Source organism: Anolis carolinensis, chromosome 1 (assembly GCF_035594765.1).
Source record: "Anolis carolinensis isolate JA03-04 chromosome 1, rAnoCar3.1.pri, whole genome shotgun sequence".
Lineage (NCBI taxonomy): Eukaryota > Metazoa > Chordata > Lepidosauria > Squamata > Dactyloidae > Anolis > Anolis carolinensis.
In genome coordinates, this window is record NC_085841.1 from 261,637,023 (window position 1) to 261,655,328 (window position 18,306).

Consider the following 18,306-nt stretch of genomic DNA (forward strand, 5'->3'; position numbering starts at 1 on the left):
CTTATAAAGCATTTTGCTATGTCTTAGACAGATAGCTAGTCCTTCCCTGCAGTCCCTGCAGTCCTCCAATCTTTACAAACCTCACACACAATCAGGAAAGAATCATCATGAAAAAAGCAACAATTTTGATTGGGTAAAAAAACTCAAAATGTAAAATTGAAAATCTAGGAATATGAAATAAAATTTTTAAAATGTCACAATTTCTAACAGTGACACTGAGTAAAGGCCAACCAAACACCTAAGGAAAATCAATTCCTCACCATAAGTGCTCATTAGAGAAAAAAAAAACAGTGGGACAATAATAACATATTTGTAGAAGTTTATGAATCATAGAATCACAGAATCATAGTTGGCTTTCTTGCTTCTTGCCAAGAAGCAAGAAAATTGCATTAAAAGCACCCCTGACAGGTGGCCATCCAGCCTCTGTTTAAAAGCCAGACCAGAGAGTTCCACTATTGAACACCTCTCAAGTTAGGAAGTTCTTCCTAATGTTCTGGTGGAATCTCCTTTCCTGTAGTTTGAAGCCCTTGTTCTGCGTCCTAGTCTCTAGGGAGCAGAAAACAAGCTTGCTCCCTGTGATTTCCCCTCATATTTATACATGGCTATCATGTCTCGTCTCTTTACATGCCCAGCTCTTTAAGCCGCTCCTCATAGGGCTTATTCTCCAGACCCTTGATCATTTTAGTCGCCCTCCTCTGGACAAATTCCAGCCTGTCAACATCTCCCTTCAATTGCGGTGCCCAGAATTGGGCACAGTGTGATTCCAGGTGTGATCTGACCAAGGCAGAATAGAGGGGTAGAATGACTTCCCTGGACCTAGACACTATTCTCCTATTTATGAGCAAGACTAATGCTTATTAATGATGAACAAAAAGACCAGCAGAGAAAACAACCAAAGCAGAAGATCAAACAAGAGGGGAAACCAAAGAAGGGAGACAGATAGAGGAATGGACATTTAGAATATAAAGTGAAACATCTGTGTCAGAAGGACTAATGAACAAAACACCACAGTAATCAACATGAAATAGAATAAATATTTGAAGAACCTCCATATCCCCTTCACCAGAAACCTAGAATTCAGATGGTAGGAAATCAGACGTATCAGTGAGGACAAGCAGCTATGTAGGGTCCCCAAACTGAGTTTGTAAACATTATTCATACTCAGAATCATCACAGTTAACATTCCCATTTATTAACTGAAGGGGGAAGTTTGAAAGCCTTCATCAAAAGATAAACCAATATGAAAACTAATGTTATTTTAGCACATTTGGATAATGGCGGTGATACTTGAGTCCTCTTCTTTGGCCATTAGACTTTTTCCAACCTATCTTTTTAAACTGCTAGTGAAAGTTCTTTCAATTTCAAAAGTATTTTACTACATGGCCAAGAGGGACTCCAATTCAAGAAAGTGAAGTTTAAGAAACACTTGAGTGAAACTAGATACTATATATGTATCTTTGCTTCCCAGTCAATATGTGCTACAAGGTTTTCAGGAGCTCTTCAGGAGAGGCACTTGTCTTGGTCCCACCTCTATCTCAAGCTCAGTTGGTGGGTCTGAGAGAGTGAGCCTTCTTTCTCAATGTTTTGATGTTTTACCTTCCTTGTGGGAGGCTTCTCTCATGTCCCTGCATGGAGCTGGAGCTTATACAGGGAGCTCATCCGTGCTCTCCCCGGGTGGGATTCGAACCTGGCAGCTTTCAGGTCAGCAACCCAACCTTCAAGTCACGAGGCTTTTATCCCCTAGGCCACCAGAAGCTAAACCACTTTTATTCAGGCAGGCTTTTAAAGATGAAGGTGTTTAAGATCAAATTCAGGGGGTGCTGTGGTTTTTAAACTTTGAATTTGTTTTAATAGTTTTTAACTGGGAATTTTAAAATAATGTTTATGTTTAATCCTGTTTTAATGTTCATATATTGGTATATTTTAATGGTTATGCTAATGTTTTTATGTTAAGCCACTTTGAGTCCGCTTCGGGGTATAAATAAATATAATAATAAGGTGCACAGAGGCTGCTTTTCGGAAGCATAGCAATTATTGTAGTCCCACACTTTTAAAAAAATCATTTGTGAAACTAGTTGTTGGTGCAACAAAATCCTACTCAATATTACAGTTTTTTCTGAAGTGTGTTAGTTGACTTGTTTTTTAAAAAACAACAAAACGCTGTAAAATCACTTGGTGCCATTAAAAAAACAAGCAAGCACCTGAATAGTAAAGTGGCACACATCCTGTGTCAAAAGAATGATCTAACACACAAGGACATCAACCTACACAACATGGCACTGCAATCATAATGTAACTTAGTTCCATTTACTGGAAAAATAATTACACACATTTTTTTGTTTCTATTCAGTATCTTCAAGAGATGTATCAGCAGTGACAAATATAAGCAATCCTAGGAGTGGGGAGGGGTCTGTATTTATCCCTAATCGGAGCAAAGAGAATCTAGGAAGAATAGTCTACCAAGGGAAGGGGGCGGTCAAGAGAGAAACTGACAGTCAATGGCCAAGAACTGGGGCTGGGGAGGAGAAGACCACCTGCTCTGGACTTGGCTAAACAGAAGGACAATGCATTGGCAGAACAAATCTTACATTCATCGTCCAGGATGTCAGGCCAAAGTTTGATTAAAACCAGACGTTTGAAATAGATGGTACTGCAGATTTTGAAAGCATAATAATAAAAAGTACAGGACAGGAAAATGATTTTTTTCTTTTATAAGTGGGTGGTAGAATGTTGCATGGTACTGATCCAACTCCAAATTACTAGCAAACCTTATGCCAACAGAGGATTTCTGCATGTTCTGCATTTGCACTTGGAAAAGAATCAGTTTTCATGGAAAGATTTCCCTCCAATAAGCAACTGCATTTTGTTTATACTGAAAACAATGTTATTTTCTGCAATAACAGCAACATTTTAAAATGCCATCAATATATTCTAGTTATAATTCGTCAGTATGAACATCTAGAAGTGGGGAAGTGAACTTAGCAAATGCATATATTTTGTGGGTGTTATAACATTTCTTCCTGAGTTCAGAATAACTTTACTGCTTTCATATGCTAAGAAAATACCTTGTATGTCCCGATATTGAAAACATCTACTAAAAAGGACACTAAACTATAATAATGAAATCTCTTGCACTGAATATTCAATAAAGGTGTCAGATATGAACTAGGTGCATTGTCTTGGTTATGGAAGAGGCATCTAGCTGGAAGATAAAACAGTAACATAACAAAGTTTTTCCAAGAGATCATTTGTAAACATGCCTTTTATATTTATAATACAAGAGCTCTTTCCTGTAAATTAGAATTTATGTCTGAGACATAATGATGGAGGGGACTGTCATGGAACTATTTTGGAAAGTTCATGCTACTTACGCCCATCTCCTTCTCCTGACCTCCCCCTTCTTGGCCAAGACATCTGTGTATCAGCAGGGTTTTGGCCTACTTAACTGAGTTTTTTTTATTTACTCGCTGTGTTTAAAATGGTGTTATTTGCTACGGTCTGTGTCACTGGTTCTATTGCTGGGTTTTATTATCTCTTTTGTTAATTGTTTTAATATGATGCAAACTGCCCTTAGCATCATTGTTACAATAGAAGGCCAGGACGTAAATGTTTTACAGAGAAACAAACAAAATGTGACATTCCACCGAGACTTCTAGAACTGGATCCTTGAAGGTCCCTCAAGCAAAAGATCCAACATTTTTACAATCTAATCTATAAACGCTACTGGTTCTACGGCCTAGTTGCTGAAATATTCTCATACACTCCGGGTTTGGGTGTTGATCTGTAAAAGAGATTAACCCGAAAGAACAACTCTGTACATATTTTCTGATCCAGTTACGAGGGAACCTGTCCATCTAAAATAAAAGCACTCATGTTCCACAACAAGATATTAAATCTGTTGCAGGTCTTCAAGAATTATTTGTAAAAAAATATCTATAATTCTTGACCTTATGTCCTATACTGATGAGACTGAAAATGTGGCAAAAAAAATTGCAAGAGGAGCATGTGCGCTAAAGTTATGGCACAAAAAGACAAAATGTTTTCAACTTACATCGGATGAAGTGGATCACATAAAGGGGTATTTTGTTGCTCTCCCCCTGAAAGTTAAGTCTAAAATATTTTCCAGTGGTAAAGGCAACAGGGGTAGAAAGGAAGGGGGGGATTATTTAGGAATTTATACTCCTAGATGGCAGTACAGTCACATTTATTAAGTGTGGTTAACTAGAATACAGGAACTCTGACAACCAACAGCATATTTCCATATGTATAAACCAGTTCTGTAATACAAACTGGATATGTATGAGGCATGTTCCTCTAAAGGAGGACAATCAAATAGAATAATCAAACAGATCTTTAGAAAATCTACATTTTCCATCATTGCTGTCTAAAGAAAGGTAAGAGGAGAGAGAAAATTTCTCAGAACATATTTTTTAAAAATCCCAATCACCATACTTCAAAAATCTGCACAAGGTAAATATTCATGACGGACACCAAATTATAGGAAGTACACTGCAAGACTATGACAGGAATTCTACTTTTATTAAGGACACTCCCATGGCTATGCCTGTGGGATTAGTTTCTGAGTAAACACAAAAAGAATTGTGTTTTACAAATTGTTAAATGTTATCTGTATAACATTTATTTTAATCTGTTATTAAACAAGTCAGTGTATGAATCCTAACATTAGGGTAAAATACAAAGGGAAAATTAAGTAAATTTAATTTTGTTACAGTTCAATCCACCTCATGCCTGTTCCAGTGCCTTGTTTATTTATAATACATCTTGTAAGATTTTTTTCTTCTTACAAACTTCATTGCACCTGACACAACAGTGAATTTCTCTGTGTGCTAGTGCAATGATCTGTAACAGGTTTTCCAAGCACACGTTTGACACAAAACTGCAAAGTCTGTTCCAGGTCAGTCAAAACTCCCTATCTCTGACCAAATTCCTAGTCTGCATATTCTCTTTTCCTCTCCACTGCAATGATTGTTTAGACTGGAAACATCTCAAGGGTACAATAACTGCAGAGTCTTTTCTTACCTGTCAGTATTTATAATGCAGTGTACATCTCCAGACACTGGATTCTTCTTTCCACAGCACAAAATATGAAAACTTGTTAAGAGTAAGATTTATGTAACTGAACCTACTGCTCATGAAAACACAAAACTTCCTTAAACTGCTTTAACTGGCCATGTTAATTAAAAATTAATAACACTACATAACACGATTTTTGTTCCTGGGTTATAAATGTCATTTCCTAATTAGTTCTATCATAAAAACATGGAAAATGTTTACTAAATTGCAAAAACGTTGTTTTTGTGGGATATCCAGCAACACATTTTGCTGTAGTTTTTCAATGAGTATTTCATAAAGTCTCTACTAATTCAACACAGGCACAAAAACGATGTTTCTGGAGTATAACAACTACTTGCAAAGTAAGTACTGCACACTTAAACAGAAATAACACTTTCAAACCAGGCACAATTACTTTTTTTCAAATTTTGTTCAATAGTGTAATTCATAAAGTAAGATTTCTGACAAATCTAAGCTGGAAAAACCAGATGGATGTAATGTTTTCTTTGGCAGTTTAATCAGGGTGCTCTTACATTGCCTGTCATCTCTTCCCATGTTTTCTTTAAACATATCTTCAGAGAAAAAGTACTCAAGAAAACAGATTTTGAAATAAGCAATTATATTTTGTGTAGCAAGGCAAAAATTCCTAACTAAACAACTAAGGTCCTTCATGCCAATGAATAAAATATATAAATAAATGAAAGAAAGAAAGACATTTACCCGTGAGCTGGATCCAGGGCTATTGCTCTTGGCTGGTCAAGGTCTTGCCAAAAGAGAACCTTCCTAGATGTTCCATTGAGATTAGCAACTTCTATCCTGTTTGTTTCGGAGTCTGTCCAGTACAATTTTTTACCAATCCAGTCACATGCCAGACCATCTGGAGAAACCAGACCTGAAACGATGACATTTTGCACCAGATTCCCAGTTTGGTTAAAGTAAGTCTGTTTGATGGCTTCTTCGCTCACATCTGTCCAGTAAATAACACTTTGAGAGTACAGGAAGTCAACTGCAGCAGCATCTTCCAAGCCACTGACGACAATTGTTGACTCCGCCTTCACTCCTCCAGCATCCACCAGTCTAACATCTCGTCGGTTAGCAAAAAGCAACAGTGGAGATGCTGTAGAAGGGGAGAAACACAAAATATTGTAAGAATATATAAAATCTTCACTATTTCATATGTTCTCAACAAAATAAAATGGAGCAGCAATGTCTAACCATTGCAAACAATCCAGGATTTGCCATGTAAGCAAGGAATGTGATGTTTGTTATTCTAAAGATTTTAAACACAACTAAAGCAAATTTGCCTTTGATTTTTTTCAACCACTTGACAAAAGAAGACTGGTTCTAAACATTTAATACTCTTCATGTTTCAACAATTCTTTTTAATCGTATCAGCTGAATTGTCCAATAAACCTGGAAGCTTATTTCATTACTGTTTTGGAAACCCATCAAAATACTGGTTCTCCTCTAAATTCATTCCAACATAAAGGTATACTTCACCCTTCAATTGTAGAGAAATACTTTTCTTTATATGACCTCACTCAAAAAGGGCCTTCAATTTTTATTTGCCCTCCTGATGATATTAATACATATAATATACAGACTTCTTTGTTACATTCTCAAAGATGGAAAACTGATGCCCAAAAGAGCTCCCATACATGAAAGCATTAGAAGGCAATTATTAGAGAGAGCTTTACTTTTCCAGTCACCACTTTTAAGTATGAACATGATCACGGCTAAAGCAGGGAGTATATTTTCTGATATCACTGCAGACAGGACCAGGGCTACCAGGAATCACAGTAAGTTTCATGGTTGAAGTAATGAATCTGAAAAGGAGTGCTCCCGTTTCCACTCAAAAGTGCCCATCACCACTGCTGTATAAAAAATACTCCAGGTTTAATGTCCTCACCAAATATAACTTGAGAGGACAGAAGAAAATGAGTTGACAGGAAGAAAATGTACACATCTGAAATTGAAGTCTATGGATCCCAGTAAATCTGACTCTTTCTAGAAGTGATTCTGTTGTATGTTGGACATATCATGAGATGATGTGACTTGTCAGAAAACTTATTACTTAATTAAAGTAGAAGACTGTAGGAAAAGAAGGTGGGTGAAGGCAACAGCTGCTGGAAGTATTTCATCCATACAATTACTATAAAGTCGAAGTTAGCTTGACGGGAAAGAACAACAATATTATATACCAAAAGACTGAGCTGCAAATAGCCAAAATTCATTTGGGATTTGCCCAGCCAAGCAGCTTTTCAGCCTAAACTAACACAGAAATTACTCTGCCAAATTATTTGTCACTTCAAGCCCTCTGCAGCAGTTACACAAGTTCCAGCAGCAGCTGTTTGAAGCCTTTACTAACCAATTGTTGGCTTCCCTACAAGCTCCAGCTGATATTTTAGATTCCTAAATGCACATAGACCCAAACACTTGTCAGTCAACTCCAAGAAGAACATGCAGACTGGGCCAGCACTGACAGATATATTAGCACAGAGTCTTCAATCCAGAATTTCCAGTTCACATACAACAGTAAAAATACTGCAATATCTAAAACTGGTTTCCTTGCAATACCACATTTCAAATTTCTCTTGTCTAGGTTCCACCATACAGGTTTTATCCCATTCTATATTGCTATATAAATTTATATGTGTGATTCATTAAAACATGTGACTGCAATGTTCCGGTTTTGAGCAAGAACTATCCGCTTGCCTCACTTTCAGCCCAATATATTTACTGTATCTGTCATTGTTGGGTGTGTTATATGTACTTTCAAGTCACCTGTTGACATATGGTGACCCCATGAATTTCACAGACTCCTTATGCAAGGCATGCTTAGCCAGAGGTGGTTTCCCCAGTTCCTTCAACTCCCAGAAATCCTAACAGCTGGTAGACTGGCTGGGATTTCTGGGAGTTGTAGGCCAAAAACATCTGGGGATCCCAGCTTGAGAACCACTGGCCTAGAACACCGGCATTTGTTAGAGGTCTCTCATTCAAAATCTAACCAGGATGAGTCTGCTTAGCTTCCAAGATCAGAGGATCTGGTGACATTATAGTATTTAGGCCTCTATTTGTCATTGTTAGTTTTTTTCTTAACTATAACTTCATCCCCATATGTAAAACTTGGTCGGGAATTATGCCCGTGTCCTATGCCAGCATGGGCCATGGCAGCTGGAGGAAAAGGAGCAGCAGTTGTGAGCTACTGGATGTGAGCCACTGGAGATACAGCCAGCAGATTATGTCTATCATTCCTCACTTTGCCTTCTTGGAAAAAGTCCATCTGCTAGCATAGTGCACCAACTCAATTCTATCATGATTTTCTTAATTCATGTTATGCACTGAATAATTGTGCCCCCTGCCAGAAAAAGTTGGGGATTGTGGGATATTTCTTTTAGAATGATTAATAAAAGATTACCTTACTTACACCGATTCCTCCTAACACATTATTTCAAAAAGCTATGTAGCAGGTAAATGTTTATGTAAGACTATGCGGAGTATACTACATAATTGAAATTCCTGGTCTTGTTTTTCTCTTCTCAGTTCCTTTTATGGGAATGAAGCCTTTATGTTTGCCTTGCACTAGGAAAACTAGAGAAGACAAATTATGATTTGTTTTAGTAATGCTGATGCTGTCTTCTGTTTTTATTGTGGGTTTTCCCCTGCTTCTCATAAACTGCCAAAAACCAAGTAAGTCCCTTGTAGCTCAGGTGTTTCTTATGCAAGTGTAAGAAATTAAAGGTAGATTAATTTTCTATTTATTATCTGAATAAACCAGTTTTATAGTTTATAAAGAAGAGGAGGATGAGGAAGTAGCAGTAGTGCTGAATCGTGTTTATGTATTTTAATAGGTTTTTAATTATTTCAATTGCTTCAATTATTTATTTTAATAATCCTTTGATTTAATTCAATTTTTATATTTATATGTTTAGGTTTTAAATGGGACGTTGTATTGTTTTTAGAACTGTTATCTGATCTGATTTTCTTTTAAGAGAAAACACTAGATAACAGCAACAAAATTCAAGATACCAAACATGATAATTTTATGTCAGACCAAGTTACATATACTGCATTTTATATTCCCTAACCAACAAAGTGACTCTGAAAAAGGTGCTAATATTACACTTTGCCCATTTTTTCCCAATTTTCTCATTTTTTTCTCCTGAAAAAATGGAACAAAATGTTTTTCCCCTCCATAGCTTCAAAATTCCTGGAAGTTTCACACCTCTAAAAGCAACTAATTTGTCTTTCACAAGAAGGGTGCTGACCATCTCATGCAGAATTCCCATCACTCTACAGCTCTAGTCAGCTGGTATATGTTTACTCAAAAGTCCAATGAAGTATGCAATTTTCCTTAAGTAAATAAGCACAAATGTTTTACTGTTTTACCATACATTTTTGCCATACCAGAAAAATATATTTTGCTGACATTCCATACCTGTCCTTGTTCAGCATGCTCACTAAGACAGAAAAAACACTGCCCACATGTTCTGTTCTGAAGGAAAAATGTTTTGGTAGCAAACAAAACCTACAAAGAAAACATCTGAGTTTTTTCAGAGAAAGGCTTCACTTGCAGCAAAAGCCCAGCCTTGAGGAACAACACCTGATTTAATGGCCACTGCCTCATCAGTGGTTAACACCTCTCAAATGTCTTTGACAGACAGGAGATGTCTGGTTGGAGAGACAGGACACAGGGCTATGGCAGGAATGTACTTCAAGAAAGAGAGAAATCGCCAGCCAAAATGAAACCACACTTGTTCTCTTTGGGAAATGAAGCTGAAACCTAGAACAGCATGAAAGCCTGTGTGTTGCCCAAATAAAAATAGTAATAATAAACTATAATAAAAGCAAGATGTAGTCTGCAGAATGCAACACTACATACTATCATACCTTGGGGGTAATCATGACAGCATTCTAAAACCTATTACTTGACTATTCAGATCACATCTTCATTTGCTAAGAGATCCAAGCCCACATTTCTACTTAAAGCTGCCATTAAGGAGTTGGGGAGAGAACTGGCGATTGGGCAGCCAAAAACAGTGTGACCTGGCAGCTAAATAAGCCAAATCCACACCATAGAAATATAGTGTCTTGATCGAGGGAAGTAATACAAGTTGAGTACTCCTTATCTGGAAGATACTCCAAAATTATCAACATGGGTGGCTGAGATAGTTACACCTTTGATTTCTGATGGTTCAATTTACATAAACTTTGCTTGTGCGTACAACGAGCGGCAGCCAGGATGTTAACTGGGGCCCCTTACAGAGAGAGGTCAACCCTCCTGTTCAAGGAGCTCCACTGGCTGCCATTTATTTTCCAAGCCCAATTCAAGGTGCAGGTGCTTACCTACAAAGCCCTGAACGGTTTGGGACCATCCTACCTCTGTGACCGCATCTCCGTCTACGAACCCATGCGTTCACTTCGGTCATCTGGAGAGGCCCTGCTCGTGATCCCGCCTGCGTCGCAAGCGCGGTTGGTGGGGACACGAGACAGGGCCTTCTCTGTGGTGGCCCCCTGACTCTGGATCTCAGACAGGCCCCTACATTGGCAGTCTTCAGAAAGAACTTGAAGACCTGGCTGTTCCAATGTGCCTTCCCAGATTAATAGGAAATCTCCAATACCAAGTCCTATAAGCACTTTATTAGAACTTAGATTGCATATCGCACCCTGCACTTGCCCTATAAGCCTTATATTTCACCTGTCACAACAGCACTTTTAATCTTGTACCCATTACTCTGGCCCGGCCCAGTTTTATTGTGTTTTAGCGTATTGTTTACTGCTTGTTGTTTATACTGTTTTAATTGTTTTAATTTGCCTTTTGTTTTATATTGTTATATTGTGTGTTGAGGCCTTGGCCTTTGTAAGCCGCATCGAGTCCTTTGGGAGATGCTAGCGGGGTACAAATAAAGTTTAATAATAATAATAATAATAATAATAATAATAATAATAATAATAATTTTTAAAAATACTATACAAAATTACCTCCAGGATATCTGTATAGATTGTATATCTGACATAAATGAATGTCATGTTCAGACTTGTGTCCCATATCCAAGATATCTCGATATGTACACATATGCAAATAGAGGTATTCCAAATTCCAAAAAAGATCAAAGTCCAAAAAGCTACTGGACTACTGTGGCCAATTCTGGGTACCACAGTTCATAAAAGATACTTGCAAGTTGGAACATGTCCAGAGGCGGGTGACCAAAATAAATATGGTTTGGAAACTAAGTCTTATGAAGAGTGACTTAGGGTTTAGTGTGAAGGAGGGAAAGTTAAGAGGGGACATGATAGCCATGTTTAAATAGATGGAAGGATGTCATATGGAAGATGGATCCAGTTTGTTTTTCTGCTGTTCTAGAGACTAGGATACAGAGTAATGAATTCAAACTACAGGGAAAGAAATTCCACCTAAATAGCAGAAATAAATTATTAAGAGCTGCTGACAAAGGAATATGCGGCCTTAGAGTGCGACTGGAGTCTCCTTATTTGGGAAGTTTTAAATAGAAGCTGGATGGTCATCTTTCAGGAGTGCTTTCATTGGGTATTCCTGCATGGCAGAATGGGGGTTGGACTGGATGAACCTTGTGGTCTCTTCTAATTCTATGATTATATGACAAGGCTAACTTCTAGTAAAAGTCACATGGAAGTAAAATATGCCTGGATTCGGACAGGAATCCAGGAGTGAAGTTTTAAAACTGGAACAGCCATGCACATCTCAAGCGACATTAAATGACAAATGCCATTTGAAAGATGAGGAAAAAATTGTGCCTGAGGATGAGGGTAGAAATATCTGACAGGATTTGGGAACAGTGGGGAAGATATTCTGACACCGCATAAGGAAGGGAAGGAAGAAGTCAACTTAGGGCTCTTTTCCACAGCTATATAACCCAGAATATCAAGGCAGAAAATCCCACAATATCTGCTTTGAACTGGGTTATTTGGGTCCACACTGCCATATATTCCAGTACAAAGCAGAAAATGTGGGATTTTATTCAGCTGTGTGGAAGGGGCCAAAGACACACACGTAGATACTCCCCACTAACATAGGAACTGAGCAATATAGTATATTGGACAAACATCCCACTGTTTTCAGTGGGGTTTGCTACCAGGAAAAGATGCAGAGTGTTGCAGCTGTAGCTGGCTACGAAACAAGAAGGGAGAAAAGAAACTTCTTTTACTATTTAGAATTATTATCTGACACAAATATCTTTTAACTGCTCTGCCTTTTTTACCCAACCCACTTCATTGGCAACTACTACAGTAGAACACCTGAAATCCATTGATCACCAACTTCAAAAGATAAGATTAAATGTTAATTTTCATGCAATGTTCCTTCGTATTCAACCCGAGTTTAAACATGTTGAATGTAGCTCTATAAAGAATGGAAGACTGTTCCTTTCATCTTGGAATAGTGTATATGCTTGTGTGTGTTATAAAGAGGGCTCACTTTATACAAGTACAATAATAGCATAGTGAAGTGTTTTCTTTAACAACAAAACATAAGTGGAAAATCAACCCACACACCAAGCTAGGAGACCTCTAGTCCTTGGTGAATTACAACTGTAACCTGCGTAAATAGGAATCATGTTCGTAGAAATAAACAAACCCACAAAGCCCCAGCTTGGGCAAAAGAGTCCAGGAATCCTTACTACAAGTTAAGAGAGCGTTGAAAGCTAAAAATGGCATCAAGAATTCTAAAGATTATGCCTCTTGAAAAATCCCCTCAACTCCACCATTATCTGACTGTTACGTGCCATTTCTTCTGCATCTGCAAAGCTCATTATTACAGTTTTGGCTAGGAACACACTATATAAATTGTAAATGGTGTAATTATAATACCTACTTCAATGGTGCCATTAACGTTTAATAGCCTGCAAAATTCATAACTCACCTTTAAATGGCCAAAGAGAAACATGTCTGTTGCTAAAGGAGGACATTTCATTTGGCTTTTTTTAAAAAAATTCTGCATGTAAGCAATGTTTGTAATTTGGGGGAGTAGAAACAAAAATCTATTTTTAGCTTTGTAAGAATAATTTATGCACAATATGCCACAGATAGCAGAGTATGGTTTTTCACCCCTATTTAAACTTTAACAGCCTATACTTTGAGCAATCTCATCCAAACCTAAATCTCAAAATATGAATTATTTTAGTGTCAGCTTCATGTGTACTAAACGTTGTATTGGATTATCGTACTAGCAAAGAGAAAATACAGTCTGAGTCCTCAATGTTTTAAAAGAACATAATTCAAGAAAGAAAGATATCGCTAAGAGCATAAGCAGACTATTGCCACTGACAATTTCCATGCCACTCACTCCAGATGTGCATATAAATCTGACAATGAGGTTAAAACTTCATGCATCTGGTGAAGTGGACAGTTTAGAAAACCTCATGCCATAATAAACCCACTAGTCTCTTAAGCCACCACTCATAGACATCAAGCTTAGGAACTGTTTCCAATACTTGATTCTGATGCTCCTTTCTAGAGAGTGTTTAATGCTTCCTAATTTGTAAAGTATATGACTCGTAGATCTTGCAACCTAAGCTAAAAAGAAACCTAACTTGTAGTAAAATTTGCAGCCATTTCTTATATATTAAACATTATAGCAACACTGTGAGATGGGTATAAAAAAGGGAATTTGCTTGAGAAAGGCAAGCTGAATAAATGGATGTTGGGAGGTTTTTTGGTTCATGTTCTAGGGATTTTCCATCATATAAAGTGCCCCAACGTGTTAGTTATTATGTGCCAGAAAACCCCAGAACTGTACTTATCTGCTCTGCCTACATCCCTGATTCGCAAACAAGCATCACCCTGTCCTACATTAGACAATTTGGGCAGCTCGCCTTGGGTATTTGTTTCGCACAAGCAAGCACTGCACATTTTCAGGATCTTGTAAAAGATACATTTTCGGTACTGTGTAGGTTAAGTTTTTGCACTAATTATAGGGTTTCAGAAACCAGAGAGATTTATTTCAGAATCCTGGTTTTACTTGGCAGCCTACAGTTGTTACTACTAACATTATTATTTACAACGAAATATAGCCCTCTGATTATATACTATTTCGTTTCATTTGAACATAGTTACTTTATTTCCCTGGAGAGATTAATGTCAATAAGACATCACCCAAAACAATAACAAAAAAGCCCATATTTTTTTGGCAAAGTGGACAAAGGTACATTTGTAAAAGTACCAAAGCAATAAGAAAAGCTTATCAGATTCATTATATTCCTGGAGCATGCAAAAGAGTATAAAAATGTCACCCACAATATCAACGGGACCTCCCTGACTATGGCTTACCAAGCATAAACAAATCCCTTCCAGCCAATGTGCCTTAGCACCTTCTCTCCCTAACCATACACATAAAAACATGCACATGCTCCCATCTTCTCCCAAGTCATTCGTTTTATTCCCATATCCACTCAGCATTCCATCTCTATGTGTTTGTATTCCTTTAGCTGCATTTATGAGCGAACATGATTTTTTCTTCTTGCCCCTGACTGCCCAACATCCTTTTCTGTTCTCTGTCCCTACCCACATCACTGGGAAATCATCATGCATACAATAGCCACTATACACCTACCCAAATTCCAACTTTCATAAATTTATCAAAGTGGTGGGAGCTCAACTGGGTCTACTACTCATATTTTTTTAATCTTCCAGAATGAGAAGTTGGAGAAAACTGTCCAGACCAAATCAAACCAAACAAAGCATTTGTAAGCTTTGGTCCAAAACTGAGGCAGCATTTTGGGTAGCTAGGTGCAGTTGTTGAAACTTTTGTCTACAACTCTGGAGACATCTTGGCCATGGAAGCCCACTAAGTGACCTCAGGCAAGTCCTACTCTCTCAGCCTCAGGGCTGAGAACAGATCTTGCCAAGAAAATTCTGTGATGGATTCACTTTAGGGTTTCAATGAATTGGAAATCACTTGCAAGCACATTACAAAAACATGAGAGTGAACAGGGTAGTTGTATGTCTTTCGGGCTGTGTGGCCATGTTCCAGAAGTATTCTCTCCTGACGTTTCGCCCACATCTATGGCAGGCATCCTCAGAGGTTGTGAGCTATTCCATACCTCACAACCTCTGAGGATGCCTGCCATAGATGTGGGTGAAACACCAGGAGAGAATACTTCTGGAACATGGCCACACAGCCCGAAAGACATACAACAACCCTGTGATCCCGGCCATGAAAGCCTTCGACAACACAATGAGAGTGAATGTTGTGAGTGGTAATACCTATTTTTTTTATTTTTAGCTCATCTTTCTCCAGGCACAGATCCCAAAGTGACACATATGCTCATCTGCCCACCTTATGCGCCCCATGCTTGCCTGTGTGCCTGTACAGCGCCTATATACCAGCATCATCTAGGCAATGTATTCCAGGCCTGAAAACAATTGTGCCTAAAATCATAATCAAGAAAAGGATTAGAGCAGTTCATTTCCAGGCTCCATTTTTTCTATTTCGATCTACCAGTTGGGTTAAAAGCAAAAATGCAAACAAAAAGAAAGACTAAAAAGCAGCAAGACATACACTTTGGAGAATATAATTTTCAAAGGAAAATTATACAGTTTACATAAAAATTATTTTCATGGAAACCTATCATCGTTTTTTTCACTTCTGCTGTGTAGTATATTCATATACTGAAGAAAACTGTCTTGCTTGCTAACTCTGCTTCCTTTCGCCCCATCTCTGTTGCACTGAGGACTTTCCATTAGATTGGATGCAATGTTCCACCTCAAGTATCTTTTTCTATATAATGCTTTTCTGAAAAGTGCTTAGCCCCTGGGCATATCTGCAACTTCTTAAGAAGGAATTGTTGTTTCACCATTACCGAAAAGGAAGTAAAATCTAGGATTTTTAAAAAATGTCTTCAGAAAGTGGTTTGTAAGATGTCTGCTCAATTTTTGCGCCATAATAATTTTAAATGCACAGACATGCCAGACCCCTCTAGGCAGTAAAAAAGCAAAGTATACAGTATCCGGCAATCAAGTATTCTACTCTAGTTGAGTTCTCACCATATGCTTGGGAAGCAGGTTAGATTTACAATTACAGTAATATTTAGCACTAGTGCTTTAATATAAAGATTTCTATCCTCCCCCTGCACTGGAAAAGAGTTTGGAAGGTGAGAAGGTTATGATTAGTTATTCCCAAAGAAGTAAGCCCAGGAGGATTTAAATAAGACCACAAATGCAGGGCATCTTTTCCTTAACAGCAACTCTGCAAATTTATTTTACACATTTCACTCTCACTGTTTTTGTAAACCAGGTGCAAACTGTAATGCCATTCTTCAAGATTCTGCCACCATTTTCAATAGGTTGCCAAAACCCCTAGCCACCTTCCACTTTCCCACATCAGTGCTTTATTAATTGGCCTGCAAAGTTGTTGAAAAGGAGCCACAAGAGATGAAATGCTCTTGCATTGTCCCATACCCACCATCAAGGCAAAAGAGAGAAGAATGGACTACTGAGCATGGACTCCTGGCTAAGATTTTAAACTGAGTGTGGGCTTGGCTCCTGTGGTCAAAGTCTAACTGTTGTGTGACTGTTGTGTTGAAAGAGAGCCAGGTACTTAAGTTGATTGACAGCAGGCATTGTCCCCTGTTAATTGAGTTTCTGGGAAAGCTTTATTTGCCAGTGTGAGTTTCTGCCAGAGCCTGATCCCAGAAGGGCAGTTGGTTCTTGCAGAAGCAGAGGCAGCAGGAGGACATTTTTGCTTCCTGGCTTCAGGTAGGATTTGGCTAAGATTTTAAACTGAGTGTGGGCTTGGCTCCTGTGGTCAAAGTCTAACTGTTGTGTGACTGTTGTGTTGAAAGAGAGCCAGGTACTTAAGTTGATTGACAGCAGGCATTGTCCCCTGTTAATTGAGTTTCTGGGAAAGCTTTATTTGCCAGTGTGAGTTTCTGCCAGAGCCTGATCCCAGAAGGGCAGTTGGTTCTTGCAGAAGCAGAGGCAGCAGGAGGACATTTTTGCTTCCTGGCTTCAGGTAGGATTTGGCTAAGATTTTAAACTGAGTGTGGGCTTGGCTCCTGTGGTCAAAGTCTGACTGTTGTGTTGAAAGAGAGCCAGGTACTTAAGTTGATTGACAGCAGGCATTGTCCCCTGTTAATTCAGTTTCTGGGAAAGCTTTATTTGAAAAAGGCACCTTTACTAACTATCCTTCGCAGTACATACAGGAAACAAAGCAACATAAACAAATACACAAAGAGGTGGTTTGTTGCAGTTTGCACATAAAGTGCGTGCATATTACTTAACTGTACAAAGATCCCACTTGGCCACCACGCTCACCAAGAGATGCAACAAAAGCAAAACATTCCCATCACATGCACCAGCTGTGGCATGTTCCGCTTTTTCACACAAAAACTAGACAACTACATCTGCTCCAAATGCAAACAGATGACTCTGATGGAGCAGAGGATCCAACAGCTCGAGCACCGTATTAAGACCCTTAAGGACATTCAGGCACTTGAGCTCTTCTTGGACACTGCACAACACGCTGCTGTAGATCAGCAGCCTGCATCACACCAACACCACCAAGACCATGATCAGGAACCTTATGGGGAGATCAACTCAAAGGTAGACAACCCTCAGGCTTGGAAGGAGGTCACCCATAGAAGGAGACGCAGGACCAGGCAGCCTCCGCAGAACTCCTCTGCTCAGCTGCATTTACACAACAGATTTGAAATTCTTACATCATTAACATACAATCAGGAAACACATCTTGTGGAGGACCACAGTTTCTTAGATACCACTCAGTGGACCACCCTGGATCAATGCGCAGGGGATAGCCCTGATGGGGACAGTGCATCACCACAGTCACACTTATGTAATCATGCAAATGCTCCATCCCCAATCATAGACCAGGAGCAACAGGAACATCCTTGGGAGAGTAATGGGCTCTCGGATGTATCTCAATGGATTGTCATTGATGAATGCACTGGGGATGTTGAGGGGGAGGACAACACTTTACACCTACATGATTCACTTCAACAGGAACACTCTTCAGGGGACATACACACTGTCTTGCACAAAAGGGACCCTGTCAATCCTCAAAGGAAACAGGTCTTGGTAGTAGGTGACTCCCTCCTTAGAGGAACGGAAGCCATCATTTCCAGACCGGATGGGATGGCTCGAGAAACATGCTGCCTCCCGGGGGCAAAAATACACCATATCACTCAGAGGCTCAGCAGGCTCCTAAAGCCCCATCACCCTCCCCACCTTATGTTGATTCAT

The 18,306-nt window shown here is 38.8% G+C and overlaps 1 protein-coding gene across 1 annotated transcript in view; it reads right to left on the bottom strand.

Moving 5' to 3' along the window:
* lrp5 (LDL receptor related protein 5) overlaps nucleotides 1-18,306 on the bottom strand; it is a 140,252-nt gene that overhangs the window by 88,634 nt on the left and 33,312 nt on the right. Inside the window, exon 2 of the mRNA XM_008108703.2 lies at nucleotides 5,794-6,190. Coding sequence (XP_008106910.2) covers nucleotides 5,794-6,190 — 397 coding nt within the window. The remainder of the gene's footprint in view (nucleotides 1-5,793; nucleotides 6,191-18,306) is intronic.